The sequence below is a fragment of the Manis javanica genome, chromosome X (assembly GCF_040802235.1).
Source record: "Manis javanica isolate MJ-LG chromosome X, MJ_LKY, whole genome shotgun sequence".
In the NCBI taxonomy this organism is placed as follows: Eukaryota; Metazoa; Chordata; class Mammalia; order Pholidota; family Manidae; genus Manis; species Manis javanica.
The window spans coordinates 88,120,072-88,142,696 of NC_133174.1; the positions used below are offsets into that span (position 1 = coordinate 88,120,072).

Sequence of the window (22,625 nt, forward strand, 5' to 3'; positions counted from 1 at the left end):
CTAAGTTGGTATTTTGTGATTAGGCTAAGGAAAAATGAAAGGTAGGGGAGGAGGCTAGACATGTAGCTTGATTTAAAAAAAATTGCTGATGCCTTTTTGCTTTAAAATCACAAAATATCATTTAAAATAAATGTGTTACAACTTTTAGCGCCATACATGGGACTGTTGTGCTTGAATATATCCTTGCATTTGTTCTTCATTAATACAATTGATCTATATTTGCATTTTTTGCCAGAGGCATATGTGAATGTTCTAACTGCATGGGTTCTTTTGAGATCTTCTATTAGTGTGTTTAGTCAAAATGACAACCTTCAATTGGGTTTTTAGCAATTAGTTTTTTTCATGATCGTTAATTTTCAAATGTGAATAATCAAAATCTGGGGCATGAAAAGAAAAGACAATGAATGCAAAAAGGTTCTTTTATTTTAAAAGAGAAAAACAGTACATCTACTTTCCTTCAGGAAGCCAAGTGCCTGGGTCAATATTTAAAATTGCTTCTAATGTAAATGAATAATGGTGTCTGGCCTTTATTACCAAAGTATGGTGTTGTCAAACTATTTTCATCTGCTAAGTTTTATGTTTGCATATTAGGATTTAAAAGAAAAAGAAAATGATGAACTTGATATTCAGTTGAAAGTATTTGATGAGAACAAAGAAGATGACCTAACTGAATTGTCACACCGTCTCAATGACATTCGAGCAGAAATGGAATATCCTTTTGACAAACTACAAAAATCATTTTGCATGTATTGTGACAAAGGGATTTGCATATGATTTTGTGGACCATTATTAGAATTCTTGTCTGCCAGCCCAATTTATATCCATTTATTTATATTATGATGCTGTCCTTGAGATTCAATGTAAAGAACTGTCAGACTGTCCTGATGATTTACACAGACTGCACTGAAGTCTGCACAATGGCTTGCTGTATTATAGGTATATTCTGCTCACTCATCTTGAATAGACAAGAGCCTAAGGCAATGTACTTCATGTATAAGGATTTTTGGGGAAAAGTTCACTGAGTTCATATATGACTATAGGTAATATACTTTTTCAGTTTATTAAATGGTACTCCAGTAGTTTAGTAATATAATTAAATTCAAGTAAATGCCTCAATCTCAATCTAAATAGTTTGGCTCCTTACAAAAAAAAATGTTTAGATATGATAGTATCTGACTGTAACTGCTGTGTGGTAGAAACATTTGTGTTAAACACAATTAGCATTTAATGACCTATGGCAATGATTTTATACAGAATGATTTTAAATCATAGCATTGCTGGCTATTTGATTCACACCCATTAAATTTCCTACCTATGGATTCTGGGGAAATTGCGAAGTGTTTTAGAACCAGAATGACCTTTGAGCTGGACTTCTCTGTGATGTCTTCTTCCTTCTTCCTCCACCCCAACAAAAAAACTGGAAGAAATATTCCCCTCCTGTCTTATTTATGTAGAATTCTACACTCCTGTGAGATTGAGGGCAGAAATGTTGCTTCATCTTTTTCCTCCAGTGCTCCTATTGAAGAGTGTCTTATACATAAATATTGGATAAACGTGTATGCAATGAATAACAATTTCATTATTATAAGGGATAATTTCTACTAATTTCTTATCCATCATTAGTGGTTCTAGTCTGCAGTGGTTTCCATATATCAAATGCTTTTTATATCAGTTAATACATACCTTACTTTCTTGCTTTATATATAATTCTCTTATAATCCAACTTTATCTTAAAGCTACTTTTGGATCCATTCTGTAGCCATTTAAAGGACCTCATGAGACTTTAACACAGCACTCTTACATGGGGTCTAAGAAGTAATCCATCATATACTTAATTCTACTTCAGCGAAAATGTTGACATTTCAGGTTATTTTTAGGATGCTGGATTACATTTCCTCTCCTACCTTTCTCTTACATCGATTTTCCAGGCTCTCACTTTTATGATAAAAGTGAATCCATTTTTGAAATCTCTTTTCTTGTTTACTAAAAGCATTTAAAGTTCTACCACTTTTTTTATATCCTAAGAAAAATGTTTCAAGTTGCATTGTCTTTACTCTCCATCTTTTATCAAATAATGCAATACAAATGAATGGAAACAATAATAATTTTGAATTTAGTATTTCATCTGTATAAAATAAAACTGCTTTTGTGATCTTTTAGCAGTCCACACAATGCTCATTTGCCCTCTATTGTACATGGCAGTGAAAATAGAGAAGGTAGTGGCTTACATGAATAATATCAGTCCCGTATCACAATCACAGGAAGATTAAGAGAACACCATTTCTATTAATGGCATTGCTGTTCCAATGGTTCGAGCTATAATCTGGAATTTAAAATATAATACATAACTGATCATTTAAGGTTTTGATACTTAAATCATCTTGGAAATCTCTGTCTCATTAAAAGATTACAGTGATTCCATAAATTATGTACATTTTTAAATACTAGATCATGGAGTTTAGAAATAGAAATGGAAACAAAATGGAACATTGGTGTTTTTAAAAAAAATGAAGCTTTTTTTGTTATGAATGAATCTTTCATTAAGAAATCTTTGATGTTTTTCCTTTACTTACTTTCCACTGATATGAATGAAGTATACCATCTTCTGTATAATATGTTAAAGGACACTGCTGCTGAAAATTACTTATTATCCATTCTACAACATTTTCTGCTGATCAGAAATGATTATTTTATCAGGTAAGAGGCAGTTATGAGAGTAGTATTTGTTTGCTTTGAATTAGATATTAAAGGCAAATTAAGAATGTAGTTGGGGTTGTGCAGTAGTTGCATAAATACGTGTGTACAGTATAAGAGTTTAACAACTTTAGGTAACATCTTTTTAAGGGTATTAATTTAGTTTTAACTGGGCCAGGAAGATCTATTTATAAAAACGAGGTACCCCAGTAACAGGACTTTTAGTAGCAATGAACCCAACAGATTTAACTGATGCCATGATGAATTTCTTTGCTAGATAATGGTAGCACAGAGTAGGCATTAAAGAGTCCATGGTAGAACTTCTAAGTTCTTATACATTTTAATAAGTAAGGTTTTGCTGTTGTTTCTCTTTTATAGTATTATCTAGTAATTAATGTGATCTTATCTAAGAAAATTATAATGCTAATATTTCAGCTTTATATCCAGTAATGTCATTCTTCAAAGTAAATGATGATGATAATAATCCACCAAGTTAGACATTTTAGAGTCTAGTAACTAGGAATATATCTGAAAACCAGTTAGTTAGAGAAACATTTCTGAGTAACTGATACCCATAAACTGGTGACTATGATCAAATATTTATTCAAGACTCTTAGTTATTCTTCATACTCTAATAGGCATGTAATTTTGGCAACCTAGGTTCTCTGATTTCTTACAGCTTGCTTGATTAAAGGGAGAAAGGAAGGTACCATGGGGCTAGGTACCATCACAATATAAATGACAGTTCTAAAGATATATGGAAAACTATTACAATTCAGACCAGTACAGTAACTGATGGGCCTCATGGTGCTACAGAGACAAAGAAAAATGTTTAAATATTAAATTATATGATTTTTTTAAAGCAGGAAAGGTGGTAATGCATTTAAAATGATTGTTGTTTTCTAAAATATGTTTGGGCAATTAAAGGGGTACTGTGCCCACAGGTATGCAGTTACCTAAGGGAAATAATTTGTGTGAAACAATCTCAGTAACTTGAGAAGTGTAACAAGTACTTGATAATTAACCTAGTCTCAAAGGGAACAATTCTTTTCCTTGTTTACCCAAAGAGTCCTTGACTAGAGTGATTTTAATCCAGTATTATTTATCCTATGCTAGATGATAACCTGAGAAAGCCTCAGATGTGTAATATGTATTACTATTTATTCTTATTCTTGAGACCAGCCCCATGACAACAGATATATAAGAGCAATTAGAATCTGTTAGGCTTCATTTGCAAACTTTTAATAGGTTGGCTAGTTATCAGAACACTAATTTTAGGGATGTTTATGTCATAATTTGCCTATAGCAGTATTTCTCACTGATTTTTCTCTGTCAAATTTACTAGCCACTGATAAATACTAAATTTTCCCCAAATTTGAATGCAAAAAATGCCTCTTAAAACTTTTTGAAGTATGCAAGTGGTTATTTTTAAAATCAGAATTACCCTGATAGATTACAGAATTTGGAAATGTTTTGAAAACTTTGACACTTTGAACAAATTGAGGCTATAGCAGTGCATATTAAGTGTGTATACTTCTATAAAATGTATCTTTTAAATATGCACATAAATAGTTCTTTGAACTAGTCTGTAATATAAGAGGCTCAGTCTAGTTTTATAAGCTGTTATAGCTAGTCTTGAGTAAAACTGTTGTAGTAAATTCAAGCCACTGCTTGTCACCTAATGCCAAAACACTCACCCCTTATTCAATTGAGAACTTGTAGAGGTGTAGATCCATTTCTGTACTCATGGATATACGGCTAATAGGCCATTTGTTTTCATTAACTTTAGGAATAATAGCGTAACTAAGTAAATAAGGTTGATAAGTATCTTTGTGCACAAGCAAGAATCCCTGCAAACTAGAGTATTCAGTTACTAAGTGTTCACAGTTGATCAGTTCACAGTAGGGTTTTGTGCTATGATGTCCAGACCATCTTTAAGCTTAGACATTGTTCTCCTGAGGAAAAAGACTTAGTTCTTTTATCATGATGAAGCACTTCTAAAGAAAATTGATTTGTGTGAGTAGAAAAGATAGTCAAGAATACTTTCTCTTTTTTTAGGCCACAGTATTATAAAATAATTGAGGAGTGTGTTTCACAGATAGTGTTGCACTGCAGTGGCATGGACCCAGATTTCAAGTACAGGCAAAGATTAGACATTGATCTCACTCATCTCATAGGTATGTATTATAATCCTCAATGTCCTTTGATTATGTTTTACTCTCTTTTATATAATAGGCACATGTTAAAGGTAGCTTTCTCAATGAACCTCTTCTATTAATATCTGGTAAATCATTATTTCCTTTGGTACTCAATCCCTGTAATTGTTAATTATGATGATCACGAGAGTTCTGCTTGTGTGACTTAAAATATTAACCTGTTTGGTAAGTTTCAACACTCTAGATTGGAGTTTAAAAATCAGGGCCCCATAAAAAAACATTATGCTATATATGAATGCCTTGCTTTTTTTTTATGTGGATATTAGTTTTATTTGTTTATTTATTTTTATTAAAGTATGATTGATATACTCTATTATGAAGGTTTCAGAAGAAAAACAATGTGGTTATTACATTCACCCTTATTATTGAGTCCCCCCCATACCCCATTGCAGTCACTGTCCATAAGTGTAGTAAGATGCCACAGAGTCCCTGTTTGTCTTCTCTGAGCTACACTGTCTTCCCTATGATCCCAGACACACCATCTTCACCAATCATGATACCCCACAATCCCCTTCTCCCTCCCTCCCCACCTGCCCTCCTCCATGCCTCCCCTGTGGTAACCACAGTCCCTTCTTGGAGTATGGGAGTCTGCTGCTATTTTGTTCCTTCAGTTTAGCTTCGTTGTTATGCTCTACAAATGAGGGAAATCGTTTGGTATTTGTCTTTCTCTGCCTGACTTATTCACTCTGCATAATATCCTCTAGCTCCATCCATGTTATTGCAAATTATAGGATTTGTTTCTCTCTTATGGCTGAATAGTATTCCATTGTGTATATGTACCACCTCTTCTTTATCCACTCATCTACTGATGGACACTTAGGTTGCTTCCATATCGTGGCTATTGTAAAGTGCTGCAATAAACATAGGGGTGCATATGTCTTCTTGAATCTGAGAAGTTGTTTTCTTTGGGTAAATTCCCAGGAGTGGAATTCCCGGGTCAAATGGTATTTCTGTTTTTAGTTTTTTGAGGAACCTCCTATTGCATTCCACAATGGTTGAACTAGTTTACATTCCCACCAGCAGTGTAGGAGGGTTCCTCTTTCTCCGGGTCCTCACCAGCATTTGTTGTTCCTAGTCTTTTCTATGTTGGCCATCCTAACTGGTGTGAGGTGATATCTTATTGTAGTTTTAATTTGCATTTCTGTGATGATTATGATGTGGAACATCTTTTCATGTGCCTGTTGGTCATCTGAATTTCTTATTTGGAGAACTGTCTGTTCATATCCTCCGCCCATTTCTTAATAGGTTTATTTGCTTTTTGGTGTGGAGGCGTGTGAGTTCTTTATATACTTGGATGTTAACCCCCTGTCAGATATGTCATTTACAGATATATTCCCCCACATTGTAGGATGTCTTTTTGTTTTCCTGATGGTGTCCTTTGCTGTACAGAAGCTTTTTAGCACGATGTAGTCCCACTTGTTCATTTTTTATTTTGTTTCCCTTACCCAAGGAGATGCGTTCAGGAAAAAGTTGCTCATGTTTGTATTCAAGAAATTTTTGCCTATGTTTTCCTCTAAGAGGTTTATGGTTTCATGACTTACATTCAGGTCTTTGATCCATTTTGAGTTTACTTTTGTGTATGGGGATAGACAATAATCCAGTTGCATTCTCTTACATGTAGGTGTCCAGTTTTGCCAACACCAGGTGTTGAAGAGGGTGTCATTTTCCCATTGTATATCCACGGCTCCTTTATCATATATTAATTGACCGTATATGCTTGAGTTTATATCTGGGCTCCCTCGTCTGTTCCATTGATCTATGAGTCTGTTCTTGTGTCAGTACCAAATTTTCTTGATTAATGTGGCTTTGTAGTAGAGCTTTAAGTCGGGGAGCATAATCGTCCCCACTTTATTCTTCCTTCTCAGAATTGCTTTAGCTATTTGGGGTCTTTTGTGCTTCCATACGAATTTCAGAAATATTTGCTCTAGTTTGTTGAAGAATGCTGTTGGTATTTTGGTAGGGATTGCATTGAATCTGTAGATTGCTTTAGGCAAGGTGGCCATTTTGACAATATTAATTCTTCCTATCCATGAGCATGGGATGTGTTTCCATTTATTGGTATCTTCTTTAATTTCTCTCAGGAATATCTTGTAGTTTTCAGAATATAGGTCCTTCACTTACTTGGTTAGGCTTATTCCTAGGTATTTTATTCTTTTTGATGCAATTGTGAATGAAATTGTTTTTCTGATTTCCCTTTCTGCTAGAGTTCATCATTAGTGTATAGGAATGCAACAGATTTTTTTTGTATTAATTTTGTATCCTGCACCTTTGCTGAATTCAGATATTAGATCTAGTAGTTTTGGAGTAGAATCTTTAGGGTTTTTTATATACAATATCATGTCATCTCCAAACAGGGATAGTTTAACTTTTTCCTTGGCAATCTGGATGCCTTTTATTTCTTTGTGTTGTCTGATTGCCATGGCTAGGACCGCCAGAACTATGTTGAATAAAAGATGGGATAGTGGGATCCTTGTCTTGTTTCTGATCTTAAAGGACAAGCTTTCAGCTTCTCGCTGTTGAATATAATGTTGTCTGTGGGTTTGTCATATATGGCCTTTATTATGTTGAGGTACTTGCTCTCTGTACCCATTTTGTTGAGAGTTTTTATCACGAATGGATGTTGAATTTTGTCGAATTTTGTTGAATTTTACTTTTTTGGCATCTATGGATATGATCATGTGGTTTTTGTCCTTTTTGTTAATGTTGATGGATTTTCAAATGTACCATCCCTGCATCCCTGGAATAAGTCCTACTTGGTCATGATGGATGATCTTTTTGATGTATTTTTAAATTCAGTTTGCTAATATTTTGTTGAGGATTTTAGCATCTATGTTCATCAGGGATATTGGTCTGTAATTTTCTTTTTTTGTGGTGTCTTTGCCTGGTTTTGGTACAGAGTTATGCTGGCCTCATAGAATGAGTTTTGGATTGTTCCCTCCTCTTCTAGTTTTTGGAAAACTTTAAGGAGGATGAGTATTAGATCTTCAATTAATCTTTGATAAAATTCAGCAGTGAAACTTTCTGGTCCAGGGATTTTGTTCTTAGGAAATTCTTTGATTGCCAATTCTATTTTGTTGCTGGTAATTGGTCTATTCAGATTTCCCATTCTTCCTGGGTCAGCCTTGGAGGGTTATATTTTTCTAGAAAGTTGTCCATTTCTTCTAGGTTATACAGTTTTTTAGCATATAACTTTTCAAATGTGTGACCTTTTAGAAACATTACTCTGAAACCCTTTGATTCAGTTTATACTTAGACCTTAGTGATTTTTTAGCAATCATGTGCACAATAGGGTCTAATTAGTAATCCAGCTAGGTTATTAGTGTTTAAGTTTAAGAAAAGAAATACAGGCTTATTTCAGTAATTTAAGATCTTTTAATTATATCAAGATAGATAAATTTATATTTTTGTAGATCTTAGAACTAGGTAAGAATTTGAGATGATCAGGTTGATCTACTTGCATTGCTGAAGAAATGACCTTATATCATCCTAGACTCATTGTTAGCTATACTTTCTGGAGTAATCCCAGAAGGATGATGTGAAACCTTTTTTGTGAAATATGTTATGTTATGTGACCTTACAGTTAGGCAGTTTTATTTATACTTAATCAAGTTCACCATTGCTGAGATTTAAACATGAACTCATTTGTCTTATCTTTAAAGGAAGAAAACAAAACTGTTGAATGCTGATTATATATTATTATTTACTCTATAGCATAGGACAGTCTCAGTAATATTCAAAGATAAATTCCTTATTATTTATCATGTATTATTCTTCCTGATTTTAAAACTAATGCTCTCTTATTCTAGGCAATCTAGAGATTTATGTAAGTGGCAGAGTAAACCACTAATCTCACTGTTCTGATCAGAAATTTTTTTCTTTCTCTCTGCATGTCTGTCTCTCTTCTTTATCTGATTTTTCATGGATCATTATGAGAATTTTTCCATGTTAACCTTCAAAATGTGGCTTTGAATGTATAATATTCCATTTTATGGACTATCATAGTCATCTTTAGTCCTTTTCTTTTGGAAAAAATCTAGATTATTTTCGGGTTTTCTTAATTGTAAGTGAATCTGCTGTGACTGTTTGTATAAATGTTGTTTTTTTCTCATTATTTCCTTAGGATTGAGGCCTGTAAGTCAGAGTATGAACCTTGAAATGCCAAATACTTTTCAGAAAGCATGTACCAATTTAACTTGCCTAGCAATTAATGTGAATGGTATCCTTATTGCATGTTTTTCACTGAGCTTGATAAACCCAATAGTTTATTTCATATTTTGTTGATAGTGTTATAGGGGAATATTTCTAAATATTTATATTGGCTTACTAATTGATTATGGACCATAGTTGACACACATAATCTACTGTTGTTTTTGGCTAGCTCATTTAGTGTTCTACACACATTTATTTTATGTACTGTTTGCCAGGTACTTAAGATTGAGTACTGTTAAATCAAGAGCATTGGGGTGGGAAGAGATGAAGGAATCAAGGAGAGCGGATAGTCAGCATCAGTAACCTATTATTACTTTATCCATGTGTCATCTTTGTGGTTGTGAATAAATCATTTAACTTCCCTAGGCTTTGGTTTCCTCAACATTAAATTCAGTTAAGTCAGATATATGTGTGATTCTTAATATTTCATGATCAGAGGCCTTTTTCAGTAACTGATGAACGTTGTGGAACTTTCATTTGAATGCATGTACGCACACATGCACATACACACAAAAATTAGCTAGTGCTTCAAGAACTAGGAATCTCTGCATCTCTGTTTTAAGATTATGTGGCTCCACACAATCTTATTTCACAGTGCTGTAATTCTAGTATTTTTCATAAATGAGATCATATCTTTGCTTAAAACTCTCCAGTGCCTTCCCCTTGAAATTTAAATAAAAATCGTTACCAACCACTGTCCACACAGCACAGATATGGCCCCTCTTTTATCTCATCACTTACCAATTCCTTCCTTAGTTGGCTTGCTCCAGCTACAGTTCATTAAAAGAAAAAAGAAAATTAAAAACTTTATTGAGGTATACTTGACATGAGAGAAAACTACCTACACTTAAAGTATAAAATTGGATCCTTTTTGATATCTGTGTGTACCCTTAAAACTACCATCACAGTCAAGATGTTAAATATCTCTATCAACCCTTAAAGTTCCTGCATTGTTTTGTAGACTCTCCTTCTCAGGCCTTCCCATTTCTCCTCATCCTGAGATAATAACTGATCTGCTTTCTCTTACTATAGATAAGTTTCACTTTCTAAAACTTTATATAACTAGAAACATTCAACATGTATTTTCCTTTTATCTATTTCCTTTCATTCAGCATAATTATTTTGAGTTTCATGCAGGTTGTTGTATTGCATGTATCAATAGTTCATTGCTTTTTATAACTGAGAAGTATTCCAGTATGTGTACATACCCTAATTTGCTTCTACATTTACTTGTTGATGGGCATTTGGGCTCCTTCTCCTTGTTGGCTTTTGTAAATCTGCTGTGAACATTCATATACATGTCTGGGTTAGACACATATTTTCATTTCTTTTGGATAAATAGGTATGAAGTTGCTAGGTACAGAATAGACTGTATATGCAATAATGAGAATATTGCCCCAAAGAGATTCTTCAGTTATTTATATTCTGGAATGTTTGCTGAAACCTGAGAAGTTTTATGTTCATTTCCTCATTTACATTCTGCCCCAGATCAGAAGTTATTTAAGTGAAGTCTTTCTTTAAGAAACCTGAATTAATGAATGGTATTGTATCTTTCCCTCTAAGCCTTATGTTAAAGGTTATTTTGAGTGAATAATCTCAAGCGTAGATTCTTTGGCACCTCTCCATCCATAATAAACTATAAAAAATTTTTAAAAGAATTTTATAATTGTTAAATTTGGAAAATAATTAAATACATTTAAAATGATTATAATTTAGTCAAATATATTCTTAACTGCTTGGTTTTGTGCCTCAGCAATACTATCATTGAATTCAGTTAGTATGCAAAAAAAATGAAATAGTTTATGTTTTATGTGTAGTATAGGTCAATTTCCCTTTAATAGCAATTGACATAAAAATGACTGTCTACAGAGTGGAATTACAGTCTGGCAGCCATATTTTGCCTAGATATCTGGTGCAATAATTTCTAATCCTTGATTGTCAATCTTAGATTCTTGTGTGAACAAGGCGAAAGTTGAAGAGAGTGAACAAAAAGCAGTGGAATTTTCAAAGAGGGTAAGGCTTATAATATTAGCCATAATTGTTAAGTTAACAATTTAATCACAATACGTATTGTCTCTTGTTTCTTTATATGGACCTATGCATGTTGTTTCAGTTATGTAGTACTTTATGTTTCTGGGTTCAAACAGAACCACAGAATATTGATTTCTTTCTTGATAAGATAAGGCTGTTACTGTTCCCTCCTCAACACCTTGAATCCATTATGGAAGAAAAACACTAGGCATATTCAACGAAAGTGATAAATGAAATTAAATTAGTTTGCTGGAAGGATATATTTAGAACCAATCAACTAAAATATATTCACCCATTGCTTTCCTGCAGCTCTCACAATAGATACTTGGAGAACTGTGAGATGTTTAGCAAGTCTGTTATGCTCTTTAAAGTCAGTGCTATTGATAGCAACAGAATGATGCAATGTTTTCTCTCTGTCTCTCTCGGCCTATAGTTATCTTCTTTGAATTTTGTAATTGCCATTTTTTAAATAATGCTGCCTTCACGTATACTTGGTGAAATTTGTGGTTCTCCTTCCTTTGTGTGTTAATGGCTTATGTAAATGCAAATTTTATGACTATTTAAGAAATTTATATCTCAGATTATCTTTTGTTTGTTTCATAAATGCATAGCCACGATTTTATTAGCTTCTCCCCAAAGTTGCATTTTTTTGTTTTAGACCGTATGGATTGTTAGTATAGCATTTCTCCTCTGTTGGTGGCAGGCAGAAAGATTGAAGCACAAGTCTAAAAGCTCTCCAGCTTTCAGCCTTCTGACAGCAAGATAAAGTGCTTACATATTGCTGTCTCTTCAAAGTTATGACTTACCTTGGAGATTAGATAATCACTTTTGCTATCACTCTAGAAATTATAGAGTATTACTGAAGTTACTTCAGGGCACCTGAAGAAATGTCTTTGCTCTTTCAGTTACTAGAATAGACTTTAAGAGCTTGAGCATAAAATGTTTGTGTGAAGCTGTCATTTTTATTGGTGGATGAAAATGCACACTTTTTGATTAATAGACCTTTATGTCTCTAATGTTCTTTTAAGTAGCACCTTTAAATTCCCTTTGAAATCTGAGAATCTCCTCAATTTTTTGCTGGCACTGTGAGAAACCACAGGACTAGAGCAAATTTTGATGATCCATCTGATAAAATTTTCTGTAAGTGTATTATGAAAAAAAGAGTCCTGAAATAATAAAAAAGAAGTTTCAGCCTTTGATGCTTTATTCTCATCACCCACACTTAGAATGAGACCATGTATGGTCTCCCAGTGGTTGTCTGCATTCCCTCTCTTATTCTGGGTGACTTTAAGAGGCAGTATAAAGCAGTAGAGGCAAAAGGTGTGGGGTGGAGGGTGCACTAGAATGAGAAGTAGCAGTGGTAAGATCTGATCTCAGCTTTTCCACTCACTAATTGTGACTAAGTAAGTCACTTACTCTCACTGGATCTTTTTTTGTTTTTTCATCATTAAAAGGAGAGGATAAGTTTTGTGGACTTGTAAAAAGTCTGTCAGCTTACATATGTCAGGCTTCTATGATTCCTACTCTAGATCTGTAAACCCATCATGTTAAATTAGAATTGGAAACATTGGGGCCTCTCTTCAAATGTACCAATTAATGAACCATGTGGAGGAAAATTGTGTACAGTATCCTTGGGTAGACACCATGGTTGAATGGCTCACAGGAGAAGCTGGCTTTGGGAGGGAGGGTGGGAGCATAGAATCAGATTAATCTTAAATAGTAGTCAAGTTGAAAAAAAGTTACATCTTCTCAGTGACCTAGGAAACAAGGTCACTTACTGTCGAAGAGCTGGTGTAGGTTTGAAATTTAAAGAGATCAGAAAGATTTGGACCAAATTCTGTGGGATATTTTCCCAGGATCCAAGTAGAGATGAATAAAAGAATTAAGTAGTAGTTCAGATCTGACCCAAGCACTATGATTATCCAGTTTGTTCACCCACTCTTTCTTCTGACTTGAATCTGAATGACATTTTATAATTTTCAAAGTTCAAATCCATTGTGAGGATGAGTATTTATCAACAGTGAACATACTTTTTTTGTAGTTCCACAAACTTGAAGGACAATTCTAGACACTAAGATAGATCACTTTTAGAAACAGAAATGACGACATTGGCATAATGCATAGACTTCTAAAATGAGTTGAAGTGACACTGATACTAAAGGGCAAACATTCTATAGCTGGGTATAAGCAGTATTCACTCTAGATAGGTAACTTTCAATAACAAAACAATAAAAATATCCATTACATGTAAAGAGAAATTTCTTCATCCCCCCTTTTAAAATTTTGTAATTTTTTTTTCAGAAGTGAAAATGGGTAATGGGTTTGTTACCTTGGTTTGAGGGCATATTTCTTTTTTACTACCACCTCAAATACCCCAACTCCCACAGGGTGCTTAATTGTCATGAAAATAATCAAGAATTTGGATTTTCTGAGTAACCTGAGAATTCAGTGAAGCAAGACGCACTCTACTTATTTAACACATAATGTTGCTTAAAGCTTTCTCAAAAATGTATTATTAAGTATACATTTATGGTGGTGATCATTGCAGTTCGATGAAGAATTCACAGCTCGACAGGAAGCTCAGGCTGAGCTTCAGAAAAGAGAAGAAAAAATCAAAGAGCTCGAAACAGAAATCCAGCAACTTCGAACCCAGGTAATGAAACAAGATATAGACTTTGTGTCATGTCACAGTGAGTTTGATGGTAGAAAATTATCTTGTTAGATGGAAGGAAAAATGTGACCAGAAGCAGACTTTCTGGCAGTTTCACATTTTAGTTGAAGTAACTCGACAGATTTGATTTTCCAGGACAATAAATCATTTTACTGTTTGGATAGAAATAAGGCATTAGTGGTTTAAACTGCCCTGAATATTTTTAATAGAATGTATTACATAAGCAAAACTGTTTTGAGATAAAATTTTCATGATGGTTTGAAAAATTAGATGCATTGTGTTTTCTTTCAAAAAGAATGTGGAAATGCTCATTAATTTTAATTATCCCTAAAGCCTTTTGAGACCTGTTTAAATCTTGACTACCATAATTTTGAAACCTATAAACTTTACATTTCTACTTACATTCTTAATGGTGAAAAGCTCCCATATATACTTAAAGCCTTAATTATGGTGTCTAAACTTCAGAACTGATTAAGTAGTCTCAATGCATTTTATGTTTTAAATGAATATTAAGCAATGGAAAGTTTCCTCTTAACATAGTGGATATTCAGTAAGTGTTGATTGACTAGAGTTGTTCCCATTAGTCTTCTGAACAATGACTTCAGAAGTCTCCAGTGAACCCCAAATTGCCCAATGCAGTGACCTTTTCCTACCTGTAGCCTATTTCACTTAGGTATAACATTTAACAGTTTCTTTTCACTGAATCTTTCTCTTTTTTTGTACCATCCGATTTCTCTTTTCACGTCTCTGAGAACTCAGTTTCTCTTTGTTTTCACCCACCAAATGGTGACATTCTGTAGTCTTCTACTCTTTTTCTCTGTATGTTCTTGCACTAATATCCCATTCAGTATCGTAAATTCAAATATCTCCTTTTAGTAGGTGTCAGGGCCCTTGAGTTTGTCTTGTATTTCTAGCCCTTGATAACGCTCTATGTGGAAATGTCCTTCTGCATGTTGAACTCAAACCCATTATTTCCAGTTACCTCCCTTTCCTCAAACTAGTTCGGTTTCCATTCTTGTTTATGTTTTATCACCAGTTTTTTCTATAGTGAAACTGGAGTTTCTTTGCCTTTTCCCTGCTCCACCCTTTGGCAAATTGTTTGTCGCTGTTTGAAGTCAGCTCTTACTCCAGTTTTTTTCCCTGGCATCAAACCCAGAACCCCTCCAGGGCCACCATCATTATCTCCTGCTTGGAATATTATGATTATTTCCTAACTTTTCTCCCTGCCTATAATTTATTCCTCCTCAAATTCATCCTTTATGTCAGGGGCAAATGAATCTTCCAAAACACTGCCCTGATTATTGTCACTTCAGGCTTTAATATGCTCAGTGGTTATGTGTTGCATTCAGGATTAAATAAAAATCTCCTTACCAGGAATCTGAAAGGCCTTCTATCCTGGGCTTCCATATCGACCCTTTGCAGCCTAGTCTCTGACAGCTCCCTAACTACAGCTTCTGTTGCAGCTAAGTCACCTTTCCTCCCTTAACATTTAGAATTTACTGTCTCTACACTGTTCCTTGTGCTAGCATTTCCCAGGTGTTAGTTACAAAGATGCTAATAGGTTTTTTTTATGAGGAAAGCATTCCAGAATCCAATAAATTTGATGTACTTGAAATTCTCCACTTGGAGAATCTCTATACACATTAACATATTAAAGGTTCTGAGATAGTCTGCTCTGAAGAAACTTGTCTAACTCTTCTTGATACAGCTTTCCCAAACTCACTTAACCACAGAATTATCTCTGACTCCCTATTAACATTGCCCGGGAAATAGTGTTTTCGTGGAACTTAGTTGAGAAATGTGGACTGTGATTCTCTGTCAGAAATGCCCTTCCTTGTTCATCGGTGCCTGGAAACATCCTTTAAGGGTAAGGTCAGTAAAACATCCTTTGGAAAGCTTCACCAAAAACCTCATTAGGGAATTTTCCTGAACTTGGATATCACTTTTGTAGACCAATCATATCATATTGTTTGTGAGCCTTCTTTATTTCTTCCACTGGAGCATAAGCATCTTGAGGACAATGTCTTCTTTACTTACTATTCTGATTCTCATTCAAGGCCCTACTACACCTAGCATAGAACCTTACCATTTAGTGAGTAGTTGCTTATTTATTATTGCATTAACTGGTCTGTAAATGTGGAAAGTCACATAGTCCTTTCTAGTGCACCCAAAATTGTGTCAAGTGTTAAACTATTTATTTACTATTCAATTCTCAATGCTCTATTATAGCCTAATATTATTGCCCCATTCATAATTGTTCATGGGAGGTAAGAAAAAGGCTGATATGATTTGATTTTCAAAGACTGATGGCATTTAATGTAAATGTTTGAGATTCTTTATTAAATTTTTGAAATATGTATTTAACTTGAGTAAAATTCTATATTAAAGTAATAGCATATTTATGGCTGCACGAGTTTTATACCATGAATATGCTCTACTAGAGGCAACGTTTGATGTTTACAAACATGTATTTAATCTTTGCTGTATAGTATTAAAGAAATGGAATATACATTTTACTTTTCAAATTATACAGCAAATCCATTTATACACAAAACTTGTAAATTACTAATTCCCTGAACTTCCCAGAAAGAGTATATTGATTTTCTCTAGAATTTATTTGATTTCAATCAGTTATAAAAATAAGACTCTTTTCTATAACTTTGTTGCATTAAAAATGAAATTAAAAGAATTTTGCCTGTGTTAATCCTATATTTAATTCTTCCTAATCTTAGGAAAGATTGCATTCCAGGAGAGAATTGTCATTTGTTAAATACAACCACATAAACATTCATATATGTAAATAAAATATTTTTATAATGCACATCAAATATTATGAGAAACATTTTTGTGATCCTATCTACCTATGATTAGTAATTTTTAAAAATATTTTTGTAAGTAGATCAGTCTTTTAAATTGATTGTTTCAAAGTATGCTTCAACTCATTTATTTTATGAAGATATTTATAAGTTTAGTTACCATAATTCAGTAATCCAAGTAGGAAATTCATATTAATAAAGATAAGACTACCTCCCCAAATAAAAATAATACTATACCAAGAAATTTCATTGTTTTTAAACCTTTCATTTGGTAAACCTAATGTCACATCTTGATTACAAATACATCTGTTCATTGGTAGGAGTTTCGTAGAAATGTTTATAATAAACAACTTCAACTTACAGTAATTTATTTTGGAAAGTGAATCACTGTGATCAGTAATGGTTTAAAGAAACTGGTATAGGTTAATCAAAAATGTAGACAATATGGAATGCAAAGATCTCCTAAATCTGCCATCTATTATGATTGCAGAATGAGTTTGAAGTTATTTTCTTGTAGAAGTAAGTTATACTCTCCTTGTAACACAATCTCTGTGCATTAACTCCCATCATGGCAAGTGACTTCTATTCATGAGGAGGTAGTCTGCTGTAGTGGAAAGAGGACTACATTAGGTATGAGAAGAACCACATTCAAATCTTAATCAGATTTTAGACTGTGTGACCTTTGAGTATCCATCTAATGTTTTTGCAGTTATAGTTTCCTCATCTATAAGCAGTGAGATGAAGGTGAGGTTAAAGTACCTATGTGACAGGGTTATAATAAGGATAAAAAGAAAGAATAGATCTAAAAATATTGGTAAACACATATTACTATGGATGTAATATAGTGATAGAGCAAATGGATGTTCCTTAGTATAAATTGTTGGTATTAGAAAACAATGAAGTTACTGGTGCTATGAGACAGATTCTTTGTAAAGGTAGTTGGCCCTCAAGAAGACGAAATCTATGACTATGTATTATTTATTCCATATTCAACGCAACTAGTCTAACAAGCCTAAGCTCCATACAGTACTTCTTGTTGGTAGATATTTATAATAAAAAGTAATTTTTCATTATTTTGGAGGAATGTTTACAAAATCTTTGAGAATACTAACTTTCCTAGCATTCATGTGTTAACAGTAGTCATTGTCCAGAGTTTTTAAAGCTTATCAAAAATCTATGCAAGTCTTTTCATGTACTGTTAAACTCTTAGAATGTTGCTAAATTAAATAAAATGACATAATCTTAAACCTACAGATATCTACTGATAAGTTTTCTTTGCTACTATATTTTGCTACAGGCCTCTAAACATTGCATTATGTATTTCAGGGACATGGACTCTCAGGTTCATCAGGAATTCCGGGTCCGCCTCCACCACCAGGTGGTGGGCCAGCCCCACCACCACCTCCACCAGCACCACCTTTACCTGGAGGAGCTCCCACTCCTCCCCCACCTCCTCCCCCACCTCCTTTACTTGGAATGCCTGGTGTTCCACCACCACCACCTGTCTTTGGAGCACCACCTGTTCTACCTTATGGGATGAAGCAGAAAAAGATATATAAACCCGAGGTGTCCATGAAGAGAATGAATTGGTCACAGGTAATACTACAACTAGAGTTTCCTGGTTTTGTCTAGCCATAGCGGATCATTAATGAGTGAATAACTGTATCCGATATGTGTAAATATTGTATACTGTTTGAGAATGTGACTGCTGAATCTTGTTTTCCTTTGTGAGTACACCATCTTATGTTCATCTTCAGTCTAGTACCTAGAGAATTGGAAACTTTACAGATAATTTGAAATTAATGTAGAAGGAAACAGGAAAATAAAAGTGAAAATGTCATTAGAGAGTAATCCCCCACATCATGTGTACTAAACGTACTACTCCTCAATCCCCTTCTCCCTCCCTCCTCACCCACCCTCCCACACCCCTCCCCTTTGGTAACCACTAGTTCATTCTAGGAGTCTCTGAGTTCAGTGCTATTTTGTTTCTTCAGTTTTGCTTCGTTGTTATACTCCACATATGAGGAAAATCATTTGGCACTTGTCTTTTTCTGCCTGGCTTATTTCACTGAACATAATATCCTCCAGCTTCTTCCATGTCGTTGCAAATGGTAGGATTTGTTTCTTTCTTCTGGCTGAGTAGTATTCCATTGTGTATATGTACCACATCTTCTTTATTCATTCATCTACTAATGGACACTTAGGTTGCTTCCATATCATGGCTATTGTAAAAAGTGCTGTGATAAACAGGGGCATATATGTCTTTTTGAATCTGAGAAGTTGTAATTTTTGGGTAAATTAAAATGAGTGGGATTCCTGGGTCAAATGGTATTTCTATTTTTAGTTTTCTGAGGAACCTCCATATTGCTTTCCACAATGGGTGAACTAGCTTACATTCCCACCAGCAGTGTAGGAGGGTTCCGCTTTCTCCACATCCTCGCCAGCATTTGTTGTTCTTAGTCTTTTCGGCACTGGCCATCCTTACTGGTGTGACGTGATACCTCATTGTGGTTTTAATTTGCATTGCCCTGATGATTAGCGATGTTGAGCATCTTTTCATCTGTCTGTTGGTCATCTAAATTTCTTCTTTGGACAACTGTCTCTTCATGTCCTGTGCCCATTTTTTCATTGGGTTATTTGCTTTTTGGGTGCTGAGGCATGTGAGTTCTTTATATATTTTGGATGTTAACCCCTTGCCGGATATGTCATTTACAAATATAATCTCCCATACTGTAGAATGCACTTTTATTTTTTTGATGATGTCCTTTTCCATACAGAAACTTTTTAGTTTGATATAGTCCCATGAGTTCATTTTTACTTTTGTTCTCCTTCCTTGAGGAGATGCATTCAGGAAGAAGTTACTCAAAGTTATATTCTAGAGACTTTTGCATATGTTATCTTCTAAGTGTTTTATGGTTTCATGACTTACATTCAAGTCTTTGATGCATTTCTAGTTTACTTTTTGATATGGGGTTCAACAATAATTCAGTTTCATTGCCTTGCATTTAGCTGTCCAATTTTGCCAAAACCAGCTATTGATGAAGTTGTCATTTCCCCATGTATGTCCATGGCTCCTTTATCATATATTAATTGAGTATGTATGGTTTGGTTTATATCAGGGCTCTTCAGTCTGTTCCATTGGTCTATGGGTCCGTTCTTGTGCCAGTACCAAATTGTCTTGATTACTGTGGCTTTGTATTAGAGCTTGAAGTTGGGGAGCATAATCCTCCAGCTTTATTCTTCTTTCTCAGCATTGCTTTGGCTATTTGGGGTCTTTTGTGGTTCCAGATGTATTTTAGGATGATTTTCTGTAGTTCATTCAAGAATTCTGTTGGTATTTTGATAGGAATTGCATTGAATCTATTGATTGCTTTAGGCAGGATGGTCATTTTGACAATATTAATTATTCCTATCCATGAGCATGGGATGTGTTTCCATTTATTGGTATCTTCTTTAATTTCTCTCATGAGTGTCTTGTAGTTTTCAGAGTATAGGTCTTTCACTTCCTTGGTTAGGTTTATTGCTAGGTATTTTATTGTTTTTGATGCAATTGTGAATGGAATTGTTTTTCTGATTTCTCTCTATGCTAGTTCATTGTTAGTGTATAGCAATGTCACAGATTTCTGAGTATTAATTTTGTATCCTAAAACTTTGCTGAATTCAGATATTAGACCTAGTAGTTTTGGAGTGGAGTCTTTAGGGTTTTTTATGTATAATATCATGTCATCTGCAAACAGGGACAGTTTAATTTCTTCCCTGCCAATCTGGATGCCTTTTATTTCTTTGTGTTGTGTGATTGCCATGGCTAGGACCTCCAGAACTATGTTGAATAACAGTGGGAGAGTGGGCATCCCTGTCTTGTTCCCCATCTTAGAGGAAACACTTTCAGCTTCTCGCTGTTAAGTATGATGGTGTCTGTGGGCTTGCCATATATGGCCTTTATTATGTTGAGGTACTTGCCCTCTATACCCATTTTGTTGAGAGTTTTTATCATGAATGGATGTTGAATTTTGTCAAATGCTTTTCTGGCATCTATGGAGATGATCATGTGGTTTTTGTCCTTCTTTCTGTTGATCTGCTGGATGATGTTGATGGTTTTTTGAATGTTGTACCATCCTTGCATCCCTGGGATGAATTCCACTTGGTCATGGTGTACGATCCTTTTGATGTATTTTTGAATTCGGTTTGCTTATATTTTGTTAACTATTTTTGCACCAGGGAGATTGGTATGTAATTTCCTTTTTTTGTGGTGTCCTTGCCTGGTTTTGGTATTAGAGTGATGCTGGCTTCGTAGAATGAGTTTGGAAGTATTCCCTCCTCTTCTACCTTCTGGTAAAGTTCAAGGAGAATGGGTATTATGTCTTCACTAAATATTTGATAAAATTCAGCAGTCAAACCATCTGGTCCAGGCATCTTGTTCTTAGGTAGGTTTTTGATTGCCAATTCAATTTTGCTGCTCTTAACTGGTCTATACAGATTTTCAGTTTCTTCCTGGGTCAGCCTTGGAAGGTTGCATTTTTCTAGAAAGTTGTCCATTTCTTCTAGGTTATCCAGTTTATTGGCATATAATTTCTCATAGTATTCTCGCATAATTCTTTCTATTCCTGTGGTATCTGTAGTGATTTTTCCTTTTTCCTTTCTGATTCTGTTTATGTGTGTAGGCTCTTTTTTTCTTGATAAGTCTGGCTAGCGGTTTATCTATTTTGTTTATTTTTGATCTGAGAAGCTGGTTGGTACAATTTCAATCTTTTTGAATTTACCAAGGCTCTTTTTGTGGCCCAGTATATGGTCTGTTCTTGAAGATGTTCCTTGTGCACTTGAGAAGCATGTGTATCCTGTTGCTTTTGGATGGAATGTTCTGTAGATATGCGTTAAGTCCATCTGTTCAAATACGTTGTTCAGTGGCTCTATCTCCTTACTTATTTTCTGTCTAGATGGTCTGTCCTTTGGAGTGAGTGGTGTGTTGAAGTCTCCTAAAATGAATGTGTTGCATTCTATATCCCCTTTAATTCTATTACTATTTATTTCACATATGTAGATGGACCTTTGTTGGGTACATAGATATTTATAATAGTTATATCCTCTTGTTGGACTGACCCATTTATCATTATGTAATGTCCTTCTTTGTCTCTTGTGACTTGCTTTGTTTTGGAGTCTGTTTTGTCTTCTACAAGTTCTGTGACTCCTGCTTTTTTCTCCCTATTTGTTGCATGAAATATGTTTTTCCATCTCTTTATTTTCAGTCTGTGTATGGCTTTGGGTTTGAAGTGAGTCTCTTGTAGGCAGCATGTAGATTGGTCTTGTTTTTTTATCCATTCTGTGACTCTTTGTCTTTTGATTAGTCCATTCAAACCATTTCCATTTATGGTAATTATCGATTAGTATGTACTTATTGCCCTTTCAGGCTTTAGATTCGTGGTTACCAAAGGTTCAAGTGTAATTCCCTTACTATCTAGCAGTCTAAGTAACTCACTTAGTATGCTATTAAAAACACAATCTAAAGGTTGTTTTTATTTCCTCCTCCATTCTTTTTATATTAGGTATCATATTCTGTACTCTTTGTCTATCCCTTGATTGACTTTGGGTGTAGTTGATTTGATTTTTCATCTGCTTAGTAATTACTTGTTTTACTTTGCTGTGGTTTTATTTCCCCTTGTGATAGCTATTTAGCCTTAGGAATACTTCCATCTGTATCCGTCCCTCCAAAATGCACTGTAGAGGTGGCTTGTGGGAGTAAATTCTCTCAGCTTTTGCTTATTTGAGAATTGTTTACTCCTTCCTTCATATTTAAATGATAACCTTATTAGGTAAAGTATTCTTGGTTTGAGGTCCTTCTGTTTCATTGCATTAAATACATCATGCCACTCCCATCTGGCCTGTAAGGTTTCTGTTGAAATGTCTGCTGATAACCTGATTGGTTTTCCTTTGTATGTGATTTTTTTCTCTCTCTTGCTGCTTTTAAAAATATGTTCTTGTCCTTGATCTTTG

The 22,625-nt window shown here is 34.5% G+C and overlaps 1 protein-coding gene across 7 annotated transcripts in view; it reads left to right on the top strand.

Annotated features, from left to right (window-relative positions):
• DIAPH2 (diaphanous related formin 2) overlaps window positions 1-22,625 on the top strand; it is a 943,365-nt gene that overhangs the window by 272,269 nt on the left and 648,471 nt on the right. For all 7 annotated transcript variants that reach the window (XM_073227598.1, XM_073227594.1, XM_073227595.1 and 4 more), the window contains 6 exons: window positions 592-710; window positions 2,581-2,697; window positions 4,753-4,871; window positions 11,068-11,132; window positions 13,699-13,803; window positions 17,964-18,233. In XM_073227598.1, coding sequence (XP_073083699.1) covers window positions 592-710; window positions 2,581-2,697; window positions 4,753-4,871; window positions 11,068-11,132; window positions 13,699-13,803; window positions 17,964-18,233 — 795 coding nt within the window. The remainder of the gene's footprint in view (window positions 1-591; window positions 711-2,580; window positions 2,698-4,752; window positions 4,872-11,067; window positions 11,133-13,698; window positions 13,804-17,963; window positions 18,234-22,625) is intronic.